Source organism: Dipodomys spectabilis, unplaced genomic scaffold, assembly GCF_019054845.1.
Source record: "Dipodomys spectabilis isolate Male_0828 unplaced genomic scaffold, ASM1905484v1 ptg000158l, whole genome shotgun sequence".
In the NCBI taxonomy this organism is placed as follows: Eukaryota; Metazoa; Chordata; class Mammalia; order Rodentia; family Heteromyidae; genus Dipodomys; species Dipodomys spectabilis.
The window spans coordinates 6,070,228-6,094,195 of record NW_024870835.1 but is presented as its reverse complement, the minus strand read 5'-3'; the positions used below and the strand labels follow the sequence as shown (position 1 = coordinate 6,094,195).

Here is a 23,968-nt window from a genome sequence, read left to right as displayed (position 1 = left end):
ACATAAGACCTGTTAATAAGCAGGTTTATCACTTGATCCATATCCCCAACCTCTTTCGCTTTAGTTATTTTTGTATAGGGTCTTTCCCTTTTTTTTTTTTTTTTTTTGGTCAGTTGAAATCTGGGCCTAGGCACTGTCTCTCAGCTCTTCAGCTCAAGGCTAGTGCTCTACTACTTGAACCACAGTGCCACTTGCAGTTTTCTGGTGGTTAGTTGGAGATAAGCAGACTTTCCTGCCCAGGTTGGTTTTGAACCTCAATCCTCAGACCTCAGCTTCCTGAGTAGCTAGGATTACAAGTGTGAGACACCAGTGCCTAGAGTGGGCCTTTACTTTTTTGCCCAAGGCCAGCCTCAGACCTTGATCATTATACTTATGTTTCTCATAAGTTTTTAGTGATAGAGATTGAACTCTAGACCTGTGCATGCTGGACAGACGCTCTACCATTAAGACCCAACAATAAAATTTGCATTATTTTTCATATAGTATATAGTTACTATTTAGGAGAAAAAGTTTTACTTCAAGTTTGTGTCTTCTGAAACAAAATTGGTTCATTGTGGATGGTTGAAGGCCATCTACATTGAAGAGGGCATTATGCTTTATTCAGTGTATTAGTATGTTTTACTTTGATCATAATACTAAACATTGTATTAGTTATAAAGAAAAAAGGTTTATTTTGCTCACAGTTCTGCAGATGGATGTGTCTGATGATTCTTCATAGTGGTACAGTCCTGAGGAAGTATAGAGAATTTTATTGCAATTGGAAGTATACCTCTTTGTAATATAAATCTTATGCTCTTTCTTATTTCTTTCTCTCTTCTTATAAGACCATTGGGATTCACTCCTAGGAACTCAGTCCTAGTGACCTGGTCTAAGCTTGATCACATCTCTAAGCTACGAACTCTGAATGCCATTTCAGGTTAAGTTTCCACTGTGTACAATGAGAATTAAATTTTACTATATGATTAATGCGGGTCAAATACAAACGTTATTCAAGCCATAGCACTCTATTAAAAATATTAATCATATCCAAAAAGACTAAGATATTTGTTTACCCAAGGATCTAGGCACCTGATTTGACACATCATGCTAACCATCTCAGAGTAGAGTCTCTGCTTGTTTTGTCCCCAAGGTCTACAAAGTGGCTAATAGTCCCTTCTTTTTAGCAAGAAGGAGTGTAACAATTCAAAGACATTTTAGATCTGATTTCTTATCTTCCATTTCTTGATTTTTTTTTAAAAAAAATCTAGTTTCAGATTGGTTTTGGTATCTCAGGTTTGCAATCCTAGCTCATTAAGAGGCTGAGATCTGGAGGATTGTGGTTCAAAATGAGTCAGGCAAGAAAATCCTTGGGATTCTGTCTCCAAAATAACCAGCAAAAATCTGGGCTGAAGTTGTAGCTCAAGTGGTGGAGTACCCACTTGGCATGCAAACCTAGAAAGTGTGAGAGTGAGTTCCAACTCTAGTAACAGACAAAAAAAAAAAAAGAATCTCAGACAGGCTATTTTGATTTTTATCTTTAGGCTTATTTTGACTATTGATTTCTTAGCTAACTATACAATTTTATTTTCAGAGTAAAATTCTTGTCCTCACAAAATTTCTTCTTAGTAGTTTTTCTTTATTCACATTTTTTCTCAGTTTAATTGATAAAAATCATGAATTTCAAATGTATGTCATCTTTCACAGATTTTTCAAATGATGAAACACAGGAGCAAAAGTTTTTCTTCATTTTATCATTTAGTACAATTTCTTAAAGGGAAAAACACTATACTCAAGGATATTTAAGACAAGAAGTTAGTGAACAAAATATATAGTAAAGTAATCTAAGAAGATTTATTGAAACCAGAGTCCTTTTATAGCTTTAGTTTGGTGTAATGAGGAAAACTATCATATTTGTAGAGATAAAATTCCTTATTCTATTACAGCTTATTATGGTATAATGTTAACATTTTTGTTACTATTTAAGTGCATTAAGTCTAAAGTAGTTTGATTAATAGTATGCCTGGGTCTGGGGATATAGTTAACTGGTAGAATGTATATTTAGCATGTTGGTTTTTTTGGTTGTTGGTGTTTTTCATTTTTATACTGGTATTGGAAGTTCAACTCAGGGCCATGTGTTCTAGCTTGGCTTTTCTTCTAAAGACTGGTTCTCTATCACTTGATCTACATTTCCATACTTCAGGCTTTTTGGTGGTTAATTAGAAATCTTAAGGACCTTTCTGCCTGGGCTGGCTTTGAACCACAATCCTCAGATCTCAGCCTCCTCATTAGGTAGGATTATAGACAGGAGTCACCGGTATCTGGCTAAAGTCCTGGGTTTGAGCTCCAACACTAAATAATAAGAATAAGAATAATGATGATAAAGATGATGATGATGATGATGATGATGTCAATGATGTCTGTTCATTTCCTATAACAAAATATTGGGGTGGCTTAGTACAACAAATTTATTGTCTAAAGTTTATGGAGGTAACTTGGTCTTAAACCAAGACAGCAGTAAGTTTGGTTCCTTCAAGCACTGCAAGAGGCAATCAGTTATATTCTTGTCTCTTACCTCTCGAAGCCTTGGGAATGCCTTGTCTTGTAAGTAGCATTCTTCCTATTTTTATATTATTTTTCCTATTTTTATATTATTTTTCACATCTCTCTCCTGTGTGTGTGTGTGTGTGTGTGTGTGTGTGTGTGTGTGTGCGCGCGTGTGCGCACGCACGTGTGCGCATACACACGCACTCTACTTCAGTAGAGCTCAGGGCCTGTGTACTCTGAAGAAGCTAGTGCTCTACCACTTGAGCCACACCTTCACTTCTGACTTTTTACTTGTTAGTTGGTGATAAGAGTCTCAGGTTTGTTACTGGACTGGCTTTGAACCATGAGATCCTAGCCTCCTGAGTAACTAAGATAATAGATGTCAGACTATAGAGTCTGGCCTTTCCTTGTGTTAATCTTTCCTCTTTTAACAAAGGATATTGGTCATATTGGATTAAGGTCTACCTAATGACTTAATTTTAACTTGAATGTCAGTGTCTCCAAATAAGATCATATATTTTGTGACTTAGGAATCTAACATACATTGTTTCTGAGAATGGAGACAGAGTTTCATAATTCAACCTGTAACACATGACTTTTGAATTTTAAAATATATTTGTTCATCTGAGTATTACCTTTGTAGACTGTTAACCACTAATACATGCTAAGTTTTTTTTTTTTTTTTTTTTGGGTCCGGTTGTGGGGCCTGAACTCTGGGCCTGGGCACTGTCCCTCAGCTCTTCAGCTCAAGGCTAGTGCTCTACCACTTGAGCCACAGCGCCACTTCCGGCTTTTTTCTTTTTGCTTATGTGGTGCTGAGGAATCGAACCCAGGGCCTTGAGCATGCAAGGCAAGTGCTCTACCACTGAGCCACCTTCCCAGCCCAATGCTAAGTCTTTTTATATTAAAATGTTTTTATTAGGAAAGTACAATTACAGCTTCAAGGGATGAATGGAGAAGTTCAGATAAAGATTGCCAAAAATGTTCCATGCTTAAATAATTATTATAGACAATTAGTTAACAGTCTCTTCTTTTGTGAGACTTTAGAATATCAATGTGTACTGTGAAAGGTACATGTTTTCTCCTATTGAAATGTACATTTTTTCATATTGGCTATATTATACTTATTAATATCTTCCAACTTGCTGATGTCCATTGGAAGAGAGGAGATGCTGAACTAAACATAGAAGACAGAATCCATGGAACCAGAGACAGTTGTACAGTCCAAGGCTGATTTTCCCAGGTGAATTAAAAGAGGGAGGGAGATATAGTTTCCACAATGGGGCATATAACATTTATATATGCATTTTGATACATTGAGATTATGCTCTTTATTATATCAGCAGTAAGTTTACACATTTATTTGTACACTTATTAATGTGATCTTCTTGTATTTTCTTTTGTGAATACCCTTACATATTTTAAGATGGTTTATCATTGTCATGTGATAAATAATAACTAAGTTAATGATATAAAAGAAATAACAACTACTAATGATATAAAAGAAATAACTGCTTTTAAAAAGTAATTTTATTGGTACTATAAAAGTGTGTAGATATGGGCTGCCAGTTCATAAGTCAGGTAATAAGTACATTTTTTTCTTTTGGAAAGTGTCACCCCTGACTTCCCTTCTCACAAGTTACATAAGTCATTTTCCACATAGTGTATACTAAATAGCGTGATCGCATTTGTTCACTCAACTGTAATTCTAATGTTATGAATTTTGTGATCTAACAACTTCTAAAATAAACTTTAGAAATGAGCACATTAGAGTTTTATGAAATCCTTACTATTTTTGTGAAACCTTGGATTCCTACTTCATTGACTTTCATGCATTTGATTACTTGATTCTATTAACACTTCTCAATGCTATTTAATTTTCTGTCAACGATAGTTTACATATCCTTTTTTCAGAATCATGATATGTATGTTTCATATGTATTTTATAAAATTTGCTGAAACTAAATTTTCATAATGGGATTTTTGGTATTTTATTCAATACTTCATTTTATTTTTACTTGTATAAAACCTTGTTCTAATTCCCTTAACATTGAGTCACTGCTTTATCATCAGAACTTGTGCTGTTTTTATTTGCTTTATTCTTATTGAGGTTTTAACCAAATCAGGCTAGATAAAAGTTTCTATTTTATGAAATTAAAAATGAGTTTATAAGTATCTTTGAATAAATTAGCTGATACAAATTTTAGTCATTCAAACTTGCTTGTACACAGAACTATGAAGATGGTAGTTTAGCAGTTTTAGAGTGTTCTCATGAATGAATCTCATTCATTGGCTATCAATTATACATTGTAATGTTTTTGTATGTGTCCTTTGAGTTAGTGATATAAACAGTATCAGTTCATATACTTAATTTTTTTGTTAAGAAATTTGGTGGTAATATTTCCTAAATAAAGCACAATTTTGCTTTTAATCTCATGTCAAATGAAATATAGAGTTATTAATTCTTTTAAGATTATCAACTTTTGACAAGTAACTTCATCTGCCATCTGTTCTTGTAGGAACATTTTTTGTGAAGTCTTATTATCTAACATTTAGATTTTTGTAAAGTTTTCGTTTGTGGAGTAGGACAAATAAACACTAGTGCCAAGATTAGTTTAGCACATTAACCTAACTATATATGGGTAAAACTGTCTTTAAGAAGAATTATTATTTCTATTATATTGAGTTACAAATAATCCTTAGTTTGGTTTTAAATAGTTTAACTTTTAATAACTCTAAAACTTTTGCAAATATCCTAGTGTTAGAGATAATAAATCAAACACCAAGTAAAATTAAAGCAGAAAACATATCAATAAAATCTTTGACTATAATAACTAGCTAACGGAAATAGCTATTAATTGAGTTACTACAGGAAAACCAAAACTATTTGCCACTATTGAACATTTTTACTAAGGCTTTAGGAATCAGAAGTGGGAGCATTTCAGTGCTATGATTTATATGTCTCCTATAAAGTATAATATATCATAAGTGATATATGAGATTTGGTAGATTTCCTAGTGAGTCTAAAATTTTTTTGTTAAGAAATTTGGTGGTAATATTTCCTAAATAAAGCACAATTTTGCTTTTAATCTCATGTCAAATGAAATATAGAGTTATTAATTCTTTTAAGATTATCAACTTTTGACAAGTAACTTCATCTGCCATCTGTTCTTGTAGGAACATTTTTTGTGAAGTCTTATTATCTAACATTTAGATTTTTGTAAAGTTTTCGAACAATGCAGTATGATTCTCTTCTGTCCACATCCTCTCCAGCATCTTTGCTTTTCTTTTATGGCTAGGAAGGTTGAGCATTTCTTCATGTGTCTATTGGCCATCCTTCTTTCCTCTTCAGAGAAGTTTCTCTTTTAAGTCTTTAGCCCACTTATTTATTGGGCAGTTGTTTCTTTGAAGATTTGTTGTTGAGGGATTTTATTTTTTGAGTTCCAGGTATATTTTAGATATGAGATCCTTGTCTGTTGTATGGCTAGTGAAGATCTTCTCCCACTCCGTGGGCCTTCTATTGATCTTGCTAGCTATGTCCTTTGCCATGCAGAAGCTCTGTAATTTCATGCAATCCCATTTGTCCAACCTTTCTTTGATTTGTTGTGTTTCTGTGTCTCTATTAAGAAAATTTCAGCCTTTTGCCAAGGAGACCTAGGGCTTCTCCTATTAATTTTTTATTTTTTTGTAGATCTTGGTTCTTAGGAATCCAAATAATTAGAACCATGTCATCTATGATAGCAGTGTTATCATTAATGATCATTAATGATCAGTGTTTTATTTGGCTAACTGAAATTATTCACTTAGCACACTTATGATTAGGAAGTTTATAGGTCAAAGAAGTAAACTAATATTTAGATTGGTAGTCATCTGTAGGATGGAAAATTCAAGTTTAAGATTAATTTATTCCTGTTGCCTTAGAAGAAGGGATTTAAATAACTATTTTGAACATGGAGAAACTGACATACACTGGATTCACGGTAAGATTTAACAACTTGGCAACAAGATCTAGATTTGTGAATACTTAATATCTTGCATATTACAGGCCCTTTCTGTGTGGTTCTTCAATAAAATGAATAAAATTGAACTTAGCATCTGGAAGTTTTTCATTTATCATACGGATACTGCCTTTTGGCAAGTTTGCAATAGCTGATAACTTGCATACATTCTGAAACTCTTTGAAATAATATGATCCTGTCAAAAGGTTCTATTTTCATACTTTTGGATTATAAGCACTGTCATTTCCATAAGGCATGTAGAATACTGTATTTCTTCGTATCTGTAACACTCACTATGTCCTGATAGCTACTTAAAAGAACAATCTTAATGGAAGTATAATCAAAGCAGAAAGTAAAAGTATTCATACTGATGAGACAGATGGAAATGCACTGAAGTTGTAGAAACTATAAAGCATTGCTTCACTATTGAGGTGACACATCAATGGTCAAGAAAATTGAATTCCAATGGAAGTACATCACTGTTAATAATACCTAGGAAGAGGAGAGAGTGAAAAAGCCAAACTTTTGCTTTGTGTCTTCGCAGGGCATGCATAATGCCTTTGTTGTCCATATTGTTTTTCCCAGCAAATAAACATACAAGTTCACTTACATAGAAATATGAATATTTCTTTTAATTGAAGGAATTGAAGTTCCTTATTAAAGAAACTTAGTTCATAAAAATGTGAATATCTTCTAAAGATTAAGAATTTGGCCTTTATAAAGTTTATTTGTGTTTATATCTAATGAATGTTTATCTCATGTGCCATATACTTTTAAAAGTTGTTGACTGTGTCTTTATCCCCCCAAAAGCCAAATTTTTTGTTTTTTAATATAGATTCAGCCTTATTTTCTTCCTTTTGTGAACTCCTTATGCCTTATTATATATTTAAGTATGAGTAAGGGTTCTGAAGAATTAATCTTAATAATGTCTTTATTTTTTAACAAACCAATCATCTATTATATATAGATAAATTCTTGTGTTGTTGGGAAACAAAATATTAAAAATTTACAAAATATACTTACAGAATTTTGTATGTTTATTACAATATCCTATTCCATGGGACTAATTTGACAGCAAAATTTTGAAATTATTTGAATAGATTAAGTTGCTCAGTGAGCTGAGCAACTTTATCAAACCAATGTATTGCATTTTGTTACTTTAGGAATTTCTTCCCTTTTGCTTAAGAAATATAAAGACATTCAGTTTTTCACCTTATTTTCTTTTAAAATCACTTAGATGGGTAACCTTTTACACAAAACATTATATCAATACTTCCTGCAAACTTGTAAACCTTCTTTGTATTGTAGTGCCAAGAAAATGATGAGCTAAGAGATGCCCATGAAAAACGCAAAGAAAGGCTACAGATGTTACAGACCAACTACAGAGCAGTAAAAGAGCAATTAAAACAGTGGGAAGAAGGCAGTGGCATGTGAGTTACATGGCTCATAAAGACATTTCCCTAAATATTAAATGGAATGGTATAGCATTATATAGTTGTTTTAATGGCTTTTGTTTGGATTTAAAGACATTATTTGGTAGTCAAATCTTTATTATAAATTTTAAATGCAGAATATAATAAATGAAAACAGAAATGTGCCAGCCATGCTATAAGTTTTCTTATCATTTGAAGATGTCAATAGCAGTAGGTACTTAAGAATTATTGTATATATTGTAATATGTGTGGAATAATCTAATTAAAGAATATATTCAGTGCAAAATAGTTACTATCAAGAAAATAGTTACTATACAGATCTGCTTTTAAATAAGTAAAAAAGAAGTATTAAAATTTTTATAATGCAGTGATTTACATTTTAATAAAAAATAGAGAAATGTAAAATTAATATATATAATTCACATATATAGTTAACTGTCCTAAGACTATTTCAACCTAATATGTAATTTGAAGATCTTTACTATCCATCAGTTTGTTCTCTAGCTTATTTGAATGAATTGGTGGTCTCAGTTCAATTGCTCTGAACAGGTGTTCAGATCTTGGTTATTTCTAAGTGGCTCCCTTGTTAACAGTATCAACAGAGGGCAAAGGACTGAATGAGTACAGAAAATCTACTACCATCTCATCTTTTGAGATGGATCCTTTAGGGCAATGTTGATGATACACATTGGTCTGTTCTATAGAGAAATACTGTTTCTAATTTGGTCACTACAGCATTTTTAAAAAATAAAATGAAGAGTTTGTTTTATGTACAGAAAATGAAAATGTAAAGGCTATTCGAAATTACTTGTTGAAAATCATCACATCTAATTTTTGCTTTGATGAATGGAAAATATTTCCAATCATATGTTAGTAAAGCAGTAATCAAGTCAATTTTCCTAGATGTAGCCTCTGCATACCTAACTTTTCTGGTAATCACTGCTGAAGAGAAACTGCTTTCTGACATGTTCACTGTTAATAGCATATTGTAAGACAGGGCATCTCTACTACTTTCAGATTGGATGGCAGAAAATTCTAGTTCAGTTGACTGCTTATAATAAAAATGGTTATACTCCTCCAGTTTATGTTTTATACCTGTTATTCTGTGCTGGAATGAATGAAAGAAATTTAAGAATGTTATGTATTTGCTTAAAAGTTGCTTTCCTTGGTAACAGTTTAGCTTTAGGAAAGTATTACATAGGATTTTAATTTCTTTACACTAATAACTTAGAAAATAAATCCATAACTAGTGAACGTGAAATTAGTAATTGAAATTTAGTCAACAGATACTTATATTTCTAAAATCTAAGAAATCTATAAATTAATTTATATTTCACTTTAAATATGTTGAGGAAAACAAAAATTTCATTAAAAATAGGACTGAAATCAGAAAAATAAAGAGAGCTGATCCCCAACAACTTCGACAAGAAGATTCTGATGCTGTATGGAATGAGCTGGCATATTTCAAAAGGGAAAACCAGGAGCTAATGATTCAAAAGTGAGTTTCTCTTTCTTTTCTTTTTTTAAATATATGGACTTAAATGAACATTATAGAGGAATTATTTTGTGGTTTAAAGGCCATTAGAGAAATACCTTATAAAATTTTAAAAAGGAAATTATCTGGATTTTGTCCAAAAAAGTAACAACAAAAAGACTGTCTTTTAGAATACATATATATGAGTGTGTGTTTGTGTGTGTATGTGTGTGTATTATGCAATAACAAGTTGCACATTTGCTCTGTCTGATGGAAACTGTATAATATGATCTAGGGATTGTGTTAATTAATGTGGCTCTCATCTGTTGGAGGTGTCGCTCCTCATTAGCCTGTATTTTAGAGACTGCCGTGCTTCATTTTTGGAATGAGGTGGAGAGGGGATAACCTAGCCAGCCATCCTTGTTTGATCTCTTAGATATATACGCAATGCAGAATGCTTGAGCTCTCTTGGTTCCCTGCCCTGTCCTGCTAATCCCAGCTGAGCTCATTATGGTGTAGCCTTGCTGCTACTCTTGGAGCCAGAGCTGTCCAAGCTAATTACTGGTAGCAGCAGAACTGCCTGTTAAGGGTCTGGTGTGGATCTGCTAACATGGTCCTTGGTAGTGACCTGCAAAAGACACAAGGGAATTGCTTGCTTTCTTTTTGTGCACTTCCTGTCCTTTGGGTTTAATGCTGATCCTTCCACATAGGTCTTTTAGTTGCCCTAAGTATAAAACTTGATGAAGGATACTCATATTTTAGAAAACATACAGTTTATTTGCTTGATCTTATAATGCATATGCTATAATGTTCAGCCTGGCAAGGAATGAACACATTTTTTCTTAAAGAAGAATTAAACTAAATATAATTAGCCTTTCCTGTTACTTATCTATTTTCTCATGTAGAGTTAAGTTTTGATACTAAGCCCATACAGATCTAAAGACTGGATGACTTTTACTTTGCTAGAATTTAGCATCATGTGACATATTACAATTAAATGTCCTTGATTTTTTCTTAGCTCTAAATCAGTTTATTTTATATATGAAGTAACATACATAACTGAATTTCAGCCTTTTCTATATAATGATAAACTTTTAAAGATGACCTTATCAGATTTAGATGTATACGCTCTCATTTACCTCTTAGAGTATATTATTTGTGGTAAACATGTAATGCTGAGTCACTTCTCTTGAAAATTATTTTATAGACTATGCAGAATATAGATTATATAGAATATCCTCAAACAGTTCCTGATGGTTTTGTATGTTTTTAGTGAAATATAATTCAGAAACCATGGAACCACATATATAATTCACTCCTATAAAGCATATAATTAAGTGGCTTATACTATATTCAAAGAGCTATCCACCATCATTATTACAATTAATTTTAGAGTATTCTCATCTTCTAAAAACTTACACAATGTAATTATCATACTCCTAACTTGTCTAGCCTTTCAGCCCTAGGCAACAACTTTTAATGTACTTTCTGTACATTTAATTCACATTTTGTATGTTACAAACAGCACTTTGAATAAAATGCTGAGTTACTGTTAAACTGTGGAATAGTTTCCTTGTTATTATTTGTATAAGTTAGCCATATGTAAAATCTGGCTTTAAACTAGTTTTAACTTTTAGTATAAGGTAGTGATTTTTTTAAAAGAATGCTAAAATAGTGAATAAACTCTATGTGGTAAACATTTTCATGGTAACTGTTAGGTTATTTTGCTAAATACTTGTATAGTTCACATATGTAAATATATCTGAGCTAATATTATGTGTTAGGTACTGTGCTTGGTTAATGAAATGAGAAAATTAGATAACAATTCTATTCTCAAGTTGCTTATTTGGTATACACAGGAAAGAGCAGGGGAAACATTAGGGCTCCTGGGCATAAATAGAAGCTTTCTGAATAAAGATCCAGCATAACAAATCAAAGAAAGACAAGAAATTGAACTGCATCAAACTGCTGGGCAGAAACTTCAGCCAATAAGCTTAAAAGATAGCTAACAAAATGGGAAAAAAAATTTTGCCAGCTGCTTATCAGACAATAGCCTAATATCCAGAATTTACAGAGAGCTTAAAAAATTAATGCTCAAAAAGCCAAGAACTCAATAAATGGGCTAATGAGCTAATGAGGGTCTTCTTAGAAGAAGTAAAAATGGCCAATGGACACATGAAGGAATGCTCAATGGAAATGCAAATCAAAACAACACTCAGATTCTACCTTACCCCAGTTAGAGTAGCCATTATCAAGAAAACAAGCAACAACAGATACTGGTGGGGATACAACCAAAACAGAACCTAACACATTATTGGTGGTAACATAAACTTACTCAGCCACTTTGGAAAGCAATGTGAAAGTTCCTCAGAAAAATTAAAAACACAGAACCTACCCCTTGGTTCAACAGTTCCACTCCTGGGCATTTACCCTAAAGATTTCAAACCAGGATGCAGTAAAGAAAGCACAGCCATGTTTATTGTAGCACTACTCACCATAAAGTATGGAGTCAGCCCAGATCCCCGTATTAGACAAATGGATCAAGAAAATGAGGTATAAATACCTAAATCTAATGGATGCATTAGAAAGAATGATATTGTACCATTTTTAAAGAAATGGAAAGAACCGGAAAAAATTATTTTAAGTGAAGTAAGTCAAGCTCAGAGAGACAAAAGGATGCATGTTTTCCCTTATATATGTAAGCTCGATTTAGCTTATAAATGCATAATACATTGTGTGGCAATCAGGTTTATACAAATGTATTAACTGAAATATGGTAGATTCAAGAAAGATCTCAAAGAATGTAATTCCTTAGAAAGGCAAAATCAAAATTCAGCAAAATAACTCCAGGAAGCAGATACTCAAAAAGGATAGGGTGAGGTTAAAGAGAAAGAGACAGATGAATGAAGAGATGAAAAATGCAGACAAGAATTCCAATATATTCTACAAAATTATGAAGAGTGAGAGAAGGAGTGAAGGAGTAGGTAGGGGAGGAATGAGTGAGACTCTTAAAAGGGGTGACATTACTCAAGATATATAAACTGCTTTGATAAATGGTAACTCCTTTGTACAACTACTTAAAGATAATTAAACAGGGGCTGGGAAGGTGGCTCAGTGGTAGAGCGCTTGCCTTGCATGCTTGAGGCCCTGGGTTCGATTCCCCAGCACCACATAAGCAAAAATTAAAAAAATAAAAAAGTAAAAAAAAAGTTAAAAAAAAAAAAAAAGATAATTAAACAATGAAAATATAAAAATGTGCCAATACTGCAGCTTGAACAAAGTGACTTGCATTCTCTTTCTGTTTTTTTGCTCCCACTCCTGAAAAAAAAGTATGATGGAGAAGATAGGAATTACAGAAAGTCTTTTCGTGAAGTTTGTTTACTGATGGGGTGGAAATTTTTGTTTTCCTTTGTTTTCTTAAATATATATACATTAACTTTTTCAGTGTATACTTATATAATTTATAACATGCGTATAGATTTGAGCAAGTATTCCCTCATTCAGGAACAACATTTTAAAACAATTTCCTAATTATTAAAAAATAAAAGTTCTTCTTACCCTTACTCTTCACAGCCTCTCAGCACCAACACCTGACAACCACTGATTTATTCTCTTTCCTTGCAGCATTTCCTTTTTCAAATGTTGTATTTTATATTATTATTAATTATTATTACACCTATATAACTTTATAAAGGCCGGGTTTTTTCATTCAGCATAATATCTTTGACAGTCACTTGTTTGGGTTCATTCAGTTTGTTCCCTTGTGTTTCTTTTTTTGTTGTTGTTGGTCATAGGGCTTGAACTCTGGGCCTGGGCACTGTCCCTGGGCTGTTTAGCTCAAGGTGAGTGCTCTACCAGTTGAGCCACAGAGTCACTTCTGGCTTTCTGGTGGTTAATTGGAGATAAGAGTCTCATGGACTTTCCTGTCCAGGCTGGCTTTGAACCATGATCCTTAGATTTCAGTCTCTTGAGTAGCTAGGATTACAAGCATAGCATGAGCCACTGGCAGCGCCCAGCCTCTTCTTGTATTTCTAAGTGGAATTTTATTGTACAGATGTATACAGAATGTATTTATACATGTGCTGAAAACTAGGTCTTTCCTAGATTTTTTAGAAAACAGTTAGGAGTAAAGATGATATCACAGTTCTTGTATGATCATACTTTAAAGTTGTTGCTGAGTCAGTTGGTCAGTATATGAATAACTATCAAACTCTTTTCCAAAGTAACTATCATATTTTCATTCTACATAACGATTCATAAGAGTGCAGTTGTTTATTGTCAACCATTGGTATTGTAAGTATTTTTTCAAAACTTAATCAATTTCAGCAATGGATGACACTGGGATTTTTTGCTTGTAGTCCTTTGAATCTGTATATTTCTTCTAATATCACCAAATTCTTACAATTCACAAACATGAAAGGTCTTTTATCTTCTTGAGTTTTTTTTAATTTCTTTCTTTGCATTTTATCTTAGTTTAAACTAGGGTTTAATGTGTGGGGGTGGTGTGTGGATCAGTGTGTGCAAATCCTAAGGCTTAACTCAGGGCCTGGGTCCTGTCTCTAAGCTTTTGTGCTCAAGGCTAGCATCTACTACTTGAGTCATAGCTCCACTTTTGGGGTTTTTTTTGGTGGCTAATTGGAGATATGAGTTCCTGGACTTGCCTGGGCTGGCTTCAAACTGATCCTCAGATATCAGCCTCTTTAATAGGAAGGATTATAGGCATCAGCCACCATTTAGCTAATTTTTGTTTTTGTTTTAAGAATATTGTAAATGGAATTGTTTTCCTGATGTTTTCTTCTCATCCTGTTCATTGTTGTATAGAAAAGCTTTTGAGTTTTATATTCTCATGTAATATCCCGCTACATTGTTAAAAATATGTATTAGTATTTATCTAGAATGCTTACATTTTCACTCAATGGATTTTTGTCTCCCGTCCTACTATAGACACATCTTAAGTAGGGCTTTTGGGTTTAAATTTCCATTCTCACTTAGCTCACTGCATGTATTTATTCTAGAGCAAACGCTTACCATGGTAGCGCAATTCTGTTGTACTAATAAGGGTATCTTGCTTTTATTTAGCATAATGGTATCCATTAATATTTTTACTAATATTTCATTAGCCTATCTTTGGCTTAGTGTTTCTCACATGTTTGTTAAAAAGTGGTTGAAAAACTAAATGCATGATAAAATATTATTTAGAGCCATGGGGACATGGATCAGGTTGTAAAGCAACTATTTCACAATTGTAGGACTCTTGAGTTCAGACCTAAATACCACCTATAAAAATATATAGAATCAAAAATTTATTTAGCTCGATAGGATGTCCCGAGCTTGTAACTCCTGTGCTCATAAGGCTGAGGCAGGAAGACTGAAAATTTGAAGTGAATGTGTATGCTACATAATTTCAGAGTAAACTAGGCTAGGCAATATAGTAAGCTTCTTCCTCTTGCAAATGAGTAATGAGTTACTTATTAACTTACTTGGTAACTTAAATATTTTAAGTATTTAGCAACTTCTTTGGGATACAGTTAAAAGAAATCATTTTAAACATTTTAGTTTATAAAGAGTTTTTTATTAAAATATTAAAATTCAGTTGCACTGGGTACCTGAGACTCATGCCTGTAATCAGCTTCTCAGCAGGGTAAGATAATAAGAATTGCTGTTTAAAGCCAACAATGGCAGGGAATTCCATGAGACTATTATCTCCTGTAAACCACCAAAAAGCCAGAAGCAGAGTTTTGGATTAAATTTAAGAGTGTTAGACATGAGCATAAAAAACTCAGGAACAACACCTATGCCCTGAGTTCAAGCCCCAGGACGCCCCCCCACCAAAAAAAAAAAAAAAAAAAAAAAAAAACAGTTGCATAAAATTCAAATATATTAATTTTTGCCTTTATTTTACAATTTTTATTTTATATTTTAAACACTTTAACTGTTTTTATTGGTTTCTTTCTTTTTTTTTGTTTTTTGTTTTTTTTGGTCAGTCGTGGGGAACTCTGGGCCTGGGCACTCTCTCTCAGCTCTTCAGCTCAAGGCTAGTGCTCTACCTCTTGAGCCACAGCTCCACTTCGGCTTTTTCTACTTATGTAGTGCTGAGGAATTGAACCCAGGGCCTCTTGAATGCAAGGCAAGCACTCTACCACTGAGCCACCTTTCCAACCCTGTTTCTTTATTTTTTTATCTTTCTTAATTTTAAAAGAATTATATACAATTATCATCTTTATTCTTTATTATTCTGTTTGAGTCAAACATTAATTGTGATTTTTTTAGTTTAATGATGTATAGAGGGGTTACAGTTGCATTCATAAGGTAGTGAGTACATTACTTGTCAAATATTGTTACCACCTCCCTCATTTTTCTCCTACTTTCCCCTTCCCCTTAATGCAAACCCCCCAAGTTGTAAAGTTCATTTCTAACATGTTGTCTGATGAGTATCGCTGTTGCATTAGTTTGCCCTTTGTCTCACCATTTTGTTGTTCCCCTTCCCTTCCCTATTTCAGATATACAATACACAGGGTACCAAAATCAAATACAGTGACAACAATGGATAAACCATATGGAAAAAAAAGAAAAAAAAGTAAGAATAAAGAAATAACTTCACATAGTACATTAAAATAACAACATCAAAGAAAAACCTCTTATTTCCATATCTTGGCTTGGGTGCTGTCCTTCAGCACTCTTCCACGTTAGCCACAGCTCCAATTCCAGTTTTCTTGTGGTTAATTGGAAAAAGAGTCTCATGGACTCTCCTGTCTAGGCTGGCTTCAAACAGTGATCATCAGAACTCAGCCTCCTGAGTAGCTAGGATAACAGGTGTGAGCCACCAGTGTCCGGTTTCTTTCTTTTTTTTTTAAGCTCATACATCTCATGTAATTGTTTATTGCTCTAATTTTCATAGGTTAAATCTTCAAGAAGAATTGGATGAACTTAAAGTACATATGTCTATTGATAAAGCAACAATACAAGAATTGAATAGACGTATAGCTGAGAAAAGAGAAGGTAATTTTCATCAAACTATGTACAAGAATTGTTAAATTATAGTGTTCTTGATGTTTTATCTTCAGTTTCTTTTAATAATGTTGCTCTTTTTTCCCTTTTACCATTACAAAAAAAATCAAATAAATGGAATCCATTCAAGTGTCATTTGAAACAAGGTTATAATCTAAATTAGGTTGAGATTTCATCTTACCCCAGTCAGAATGGCAATCATCAAGAAAACAAAAACAATAAATGCTAGCATTGAAACTAATACACACTGTATTGAAATTAGAATGGAGATTTATTAAAAGGCTTAAAATAGCTGAAAGTTCATGTCTTTGGTCCTTTCTACTTTGGAGGATAAGAAGGAGAGACTCATGGTCAGAGGCCAGCTTGAGGAGTAAGCTTAAAGGACTCCATCTCAATCAACAAAGAAAGTGAGCGTGGTAGTTGATACTTACTTATGTAAGAGGTGTAAATAGGAAAATTTGGTCTAGGTTTGACTTGGTGAAAAGCAAGAGCCTATTTGAAAAGTCAAAACTGCAAAAAGCCTAGGATACATAACTCAGGGAATAGAACTCCTGCCTAGCAAGTGTTAATCCTTGAGTTTAAATGCCAGACCTTTAAAACAAAGTACTGAAGAAAGATCTACTTTCTGACCCTGTTATGCCACCGTTGGGTATATATTTAAAGAAACATAATCAACATTCAAGAAACATATCTATACTACTATGTTTACTGCAACACTATTCACTATTCATAGTAGTTAAGCTATGAAATTAGACTATGCTTAACAGCCAACAAATAGGTAAAGAAAATATGGCTATATAAACACAGTAGTTTTATTCAGCCATGGTGAAGAATGAAATTACATCATTTTCCAAAGAATGGATAGAAGTAAAGATTAATGTATTGAGTGAAATAAGCCAACCTCAAAAAGTCATGTACTGTATGTTTTTCTTATGTGATAGCAATAAAAATAATACAATATTAGTAAAAATGGAAACTGTTGCCAGTCACTATTGGCTCATGCCTGAAATCTTTGCTGCTCAAAGAGCAGAGATTTGAGGATTCCTGATCCAAGCCACTCTGGTAAGAAAGTCTGTGAAACTCTTAGATCTAAGTAACCACCAAAAAGATGGAAGTAGAGCCATGGCTCAAATGGTAGCACAATAGCCTTGATCAAAAGCACACAGGCTCTGAGTTCAAGCCCAGTACAGGCAAACACAAGTAAAGGGGACTGTTGGGGTATATTTTCATCAAGAAGGGAGAGCAAAAGAGGAGTATATAATGAAACTAACCAAATACTCTTTGAAAAAGAGGCCTAGGAGGATAGGTAATTCAGAGTAAATAATAGAAGTTGCAACTTACTTGCAGTATGCTGTGTACATATGCAGAATTTTCACAATGGAACTCTTGTACTATTAATAATTCCTAATTTTTTAAGTCACAATTTCTGAGGAGATATTTAATAAGGACAAATAATAGCAATTTCTATGTTCATTGGTAAAATTTTCTTTGTTATGTTGTTTTATAGTTATAGTCAACATCACTGATAATTCATTCATATTTTCATTTAAAATTAAAAACTTTTGAAATGATTTAGTTCTATATTTTCATGTAAACAAAAATCTTTCTGCATATGATAATGTAAAATGATGTTTATCAAAATAAACTCCAAGAAATGGAAACTAGAGGTTTTTAATTTTACTTTTTGTAGGTTTTTTGTTTTTGATTTGTTTTTTCCCTTTTGTTGATATTTTTTAATTTCTGTACTTTTTGTCTTGTATGTAAGTTTATCTGTTTTGGGGAGAGCAAGAGGAAGCACAGAAATGGTGGGAGAAAGGGTGAACTAATTCAGCAGTGGTACTCAGTAGACAACAAAATGTTGCGAGGGAGAATCCGAGGGAAGAAGTGACATTGTTCAAAAAGAAATGTACTCTATCACCTGAACTATGTTACTGTAACTCCTCTGTGCATCACTTTTCAATAAAAATTTTTTTAAAGAATTTTAAACCAAGAAGGAAACTTGGAAGATTTCAAATGTGCAACCAGTTGCCTAAAATGGTTCAGTAATAGGAAATGCATCACTGTTAAAATTGAAAGGTTAGGGGCTGGGAAGGTGGCTCAGTGGTAGAGCGCTTGCCTTGCACATATGAGGCCCTGGGTTCGATTCTTCAGCACCACATAAGCAGAAAGAAAAAAAGCCAGAAGTGGCGCTGTGGCTCAAGTGGTAGAGCCCTAGCCTTGAGCTGAAAAGCTGAGGGACAGCACCCAGGCCCAGAGTTCAGGCCCCATGACCGGACCCAAAAAAAAAAAATTGAAAGGTAAAATTTTTGTTGAAAATGAGGGTACATATGTTTACTATGCAACTCATTACCTCTTTAGAAAAAAATGTTGTTTACATGATAGGATTTCTTATTTAACTTGCTATCGCGTAATTATTATCACTGTTATTTTTAGCTGCTCACAATTAATATCTACTAATTACTATTCATCTATACCTCTCCTGGCTTTTTCATAATAACTGTTGTTTTAGTAGCTCTTAAGTAGGTCATGAGTAATTTGTCTAAGCTCATATTTGAACACTTGTATTTCATACCTTTAATTATCATACTTCAGGCTTACTTATCAGATCCTGAACACTGCTCTTTCCCCTCCCCTCCTTCCAGCCCATTTTACCTCCTACTCTTGCCTGAATCTTATTTCTCACAGTGTGACATTTTTCTTTTTGGATCTCTAACCCACTACTTGCTTTACCTAAAAAAAAAAAAGACAGTGACTTCATTGTTTCTGAAAAACTATGAACACGTAAGCATGAAAGAAACAACAACAGAACCCCAGTAAAAATAAAGAAAAAAAAATCAAAACCAATTTAACATCAAAATCATTAGGAAGACACACTCATGCCTATAATCATAGCTGTACAGGAGGCTTTGATCGGGACAATTGAAGTTGATAGTTAGAGAGTATTTAGAAAGGTTTGTGAGACTCCATCATCAAAATAGCTAGCAAAATCTGGGCTGGTAGGGGCTCCAGTGGTAGAGTGCCAGCATAGTGAGCCAGCCAGGCAAGCAGGAAGCCCTGAGTTCAAGCCCTATACCAAAAAACAAAAAATCAAAACTATTACTTGTCACAGAATCATCTTTTCACAAGGTTTTTGTCACTACAAAAACCCACGAAATTTAAACAACTTCTTAGGTTCATAGCCATCATGTATCCATTATTTCTTTTATCTTTAGTACAGTCTTATCTCTAGTAGATATCTCGTAATTACTACCTTTTACAATGACATTCCATTAGTCTGCTCAATTTAAATTTGGCCTTCATCAGCATTTTCACTTTGCTAATGAAGACATCCTGAAGAAGATAGACTGACATTTTTCTATGTCTTTGCCAGTGTTGTCTAGGATCAATTTATTGACCTTTTTTTTTCAAACTGTTTGAATTGAATTTCAAATAATTCTTTCATGCTCTGTTGGTGCTAAGCATAAGAGATCTTGTGTATCTGATTGTTGCATCTTTTTAGGTAAAACAAATAGAGAATAGGCAAAGCATATAACCACTAGAAATTTTGGCTGTCAGCATGACCTCCAATTATGGCCTGCCATTTTTTTGGCAATGCAACTTTCTTTTTTTTTTTTTTTTTTTTTACAGATAAATGCATTTTGTGGAACTTAGGCAAGAAATTTTTGTCCTGAACATCCTCAGGAATTTGCTTAAATTTTCCCAATGCAACTTCATCCTTTTACAGATAATGAATGCTCACTTCCTGCACATGCTCTTTGAGGCTATCATTTGCAATTTACTTTCTTTGAATTGTATTTGTAGTATTTTTTTCTTGTGTTTAAAATTGTGCATGGCTGGTGCTTTTATGTTAGGCAGAATTTTTTTAGAAAATGCATCAATAATTTTTGTATTGGATCCTTTTGTTTTTGATAGTACAAGGGGGCTAAGCTCAGTCCTGCAGTCATTCACTGCTAAGGCACACACATGTAGCTTTTCTGTTATTGTTTTGCACTGGTTACTTTAGAATAGGGTCTTACTTCCTACCCAAGCACGTACCTTTAGGCAAATACTGCATTAATTCAAGAGATATTCATTGCTTTACATTCTTTATAAGTTTAAAAAGAAGGGTTACAAAAATATTGGAAATGGAACTACTGTGTATTTACTATTTCAATTGTAGGGACATTAAAAATTAACATCTTACTATACAAAATGAGAAACCTAGATTGGGAAAAACATTTTCTTCACCCCACCCCCCTGCCACCTACATCTTCAGTTTTGAACATTAAACTTTTAAAATATGTCAACTTTATGTAGTACAGCAATAAATTTTATGTTTCAATGTCATTTCTGTATACAATAGACCCATTGCTTATTATAGTTTGTAGCTATATCTTTTTAATTTTAGATCTTAATTGTAAATTTTTTGGTTAGCCACATACAGTTGAAAGTATTAAATTGAAAGAAACTGCATTGAAAGAATTACAATTGACAGTAGTTAGCCAGATACAAAGTATTATCGAAAGCAGTTGAAAACATTACAGTTGAACATATTACAATTGGACATAATCAAAATAGCCTTGCTTATAAGAAGCGAGGTGTTATGAATATGTTGTGACCATTTTACACTTAAGAGATAAATGCTGGGCATCATTTTGTAGTGTCATATGCTTCTACTTAAAAACTTGCTAGTGTTATCTCTTTTAATAATAAAGAGAGGGTTGCTGAGAATATGTGTTATGGAGCAGTGTGCTACTTACATTACCACTTCATACCATTGCCTGCTTTGGATGGGACTTAACTTTGTTCACTGCATGCCTGAAGATTTATTGTTATCAACATAATATTTAAATTGTAAATAGAATGTGTCTTCAAATAGCTTTTTTCTATATCATATTTTTCTAGAAAACCCATACATTTATTATTAATCAGTTAAAATATCACTGTGTACCAGACATTTATATATATATATATATATATATATATATTATACTATAATTCAGGGATATATTAGGCATTTTAGAATATTTTGCATATCTGCAATTTTTAATCTTTTTATTCTATATTAAGTTAATGTTAATGCTTTGTTATCAATTATTTAATTTTAGGTATGCATATTCTTTCTTTGTTTCTTTATTAGTATAGTATACTAACATAGGTTCATTATGACATTGACATATATAGCACACTGTTATCAAATTCCTTTACTTTGCAGAAGCATTTTAATTTGAAAAGTTCTCATTTGTCAATCCTTCCTCTTATATCCTGAGCAATTGTGCTCTGTACCTATATCTTCAAGTGTTTTCCCTATATTTTTCTTTAGCAGTTGTAGTGTTTCTAATTTTACATTAAGTTTTTTAATCCATTTTGAAGTGATTTTTGCCATAGGTGAGAGATGGGGATCTAGTTTCAAGCGTTTGCATGTGTACATTCAATTTCCCTGAAGCCATTTGTTGAAGAGGATTTTAAGTGGCTTTCATTAAGCATACTTATTTTAGTTCTTAAACTTTATTATATTCCATTAGTCTATGTTTCTGATTTTGTTAATATGAGTCTGTAGCATACTTTGAAAATTAAGATATTGTAGTACCTCTAGAGTTTCTCTTTTTGCTCATCATTGTTTTAGCCACTTGGTCTCTTCATGATTTCATATGAACATAGGAACTTTAGGGTAAGTATTTCCTCCTTCCTTTTCCCTTCCTCTCTTCTTCCCTTCCCTCCTTCTTTTCCTCCCCTTCCTTCCTTCCCTTCCCTTCTACCTTTTCTACCTTTACTTCCTTCCTACCTTCCTTCATTCTCTCTGTTCCTTTCCCTCTGTTTCTGTCTGTTTCTTTCAACATTTTTCTGCTTTTTACTTTATTTTACTTTTTACCCTTTTTATCTCCCTCCTTCCCTTCCCCTTCCCCTTCTCCCTTCCCTTTCCCCTTCCCCCTTCTCCTTCCCGTTCTCCTTCCCCTTCACTTCTCTTCTCTTTCTTTTTTGGAGATGAAATTCAGAGCATCTCACTTTTAAAAGATGGTCACTAGCCAGGCGCCGGTGTCTCATACCTGTAGTCCTAGCTACTCAGGAGACGGACATCAGGATCACAGTTCAAAGCTAGCCCAGGCAGCAAAGTCTGTAAGACACTTATCTCCAATTAACCACCAGAAAACTGGAAATGGTGCTAATGGCTCAAGTGGTAGAGCTTTAGCCTTGAGCTGAGAACTCAGGGACAGCACCCAGGCCCTGAGTTGAAGTCCCATGACCTACAAAAATAAAAAAAAGATGGTCACTATAACATTCAAAAGCCGACATCCAGGCACCTTTTGTTGTTATTTTTTTTTAATATCGGTTGTCGGAACTCTGGGCCTGGGCACTGTTCCTCAGCTCTTCAGCTCAAGGCTAGTGCTCTACCACTCGAGCCACAAGCCACTTCTGGCTTTTTCTGCTTGTTTGGTGCTGAGGATTTGAACCCAGGGCCTCATGCATGTAAGACAAGCACTCTACCACTGAGCCACCTTCCCAGCCCCTTGTTGGTTACTTTTAAGGTAGGGTATTGCTTTATGTCCTGGCTGAAGTGGGCTGCAGTCCTACTTATGCTTTCCCATGTTGTAGGGATTACAGGTACACACTACTTTGACCAGCCATTGAGCTTCCTTTTGGTTGGGTAAGAAGGATGTAGTACCATATAGCCATTAACTGAGATGAAATCCAGAAGACTTTTATGATTGGGCTGTCCTGTTTCTAAACAACCAAGTCTTTAGTCTTCATTTCATTAATTTCTGCCAATTTTATTATTTCTGTCTCCTGCTTCTGGGTTTGGGTTATCTATTGGTTAGATTGGGATTTTAAAGGCACCTACTCTTATTGTACTTTGATCTGCACTTTCATGTTGTGTTTGTCGTATGAAATTAGGTATGATGATGTTTTATCATAAAAATTTGTAATTGTTATCTTCTGTTCATAGATTGTTTTCCTTTTAAATTTATTGTGTTATCTTTAAATAGTGGTACAAAGGAGCTTCAACATTTAATACATCTTGATTAGTGGATTGTTCTTGTTAGCACTGTGAAATGCCCTTCTATTGACTAATCCTAATTAGTCAAACCTAATTTGTAAGACTGCTTTTCCAGATGTAAGAATTGCTACTTGTACTTGCATTTGAAGTCCTTTTGTTTGGAAAATGTTTTCCCATACATTTGCTTTAAGCCTATGTTTTATATTTTGTTTTGTTTTCATTCCCAGTGATGTGTCTATTTTTATAGGTTAAAGTGTTTGGTTCTTGTTTTTGAATCCAATTTTTGATCCAATCTGACAAAATATGTTTATGGTTGTAGAATTGGGGCTATTAACAGTCAGAGATTTTGTAATACGTATGATTCAGAGTTGTATATATAATATATATTTTGTTTTATTCAGTTATTGATATACATAAAATAATTCCTGTATAATTCCTTCCTGTATTTTCATGTTTGCATTTTCCTTCTTTTGTCATAACAATTCCTCTAATTTGCTTTTGCAACACTGGCTTACTAGTTGTGAATTCCTTTAGTTATCATGGAAGGCTATTGCTT

The 23,968-nt window shown here is 33.5% G+C and overlaps 1 protein-coding gene across 5 annotated transcripts in view; it reads left to right on the top strand.

The window, feature by feature from the left end:
• The window catches only part of Cntln (centlein), a 199,069-nt gene that overhangs the window by 97,143 nt on the left and 77,958 nt on the right, over positions 1-23,968 (top strand). For all 5 annotated transcript variants that reach the window (XM_042692951.1, XM_042692950.1, XM_042692948.1 and 2 more), the window contains 3 exons: positions 7,830-7,951; positions 9,333-9,452; positions 16,327-16,427. In XM_042692951.1, coding sequence (XP_042548885.1) covers positions 7,830-7,951; positions 9,333-9,452; positions 16,327-16,427 — 343 coding nt within the window. The remainder of the gene's footprint in view (positions 1-7,829; positions 7,952-9,332; positions 9,453-16,326; positions 16,428-23,968) is intronic.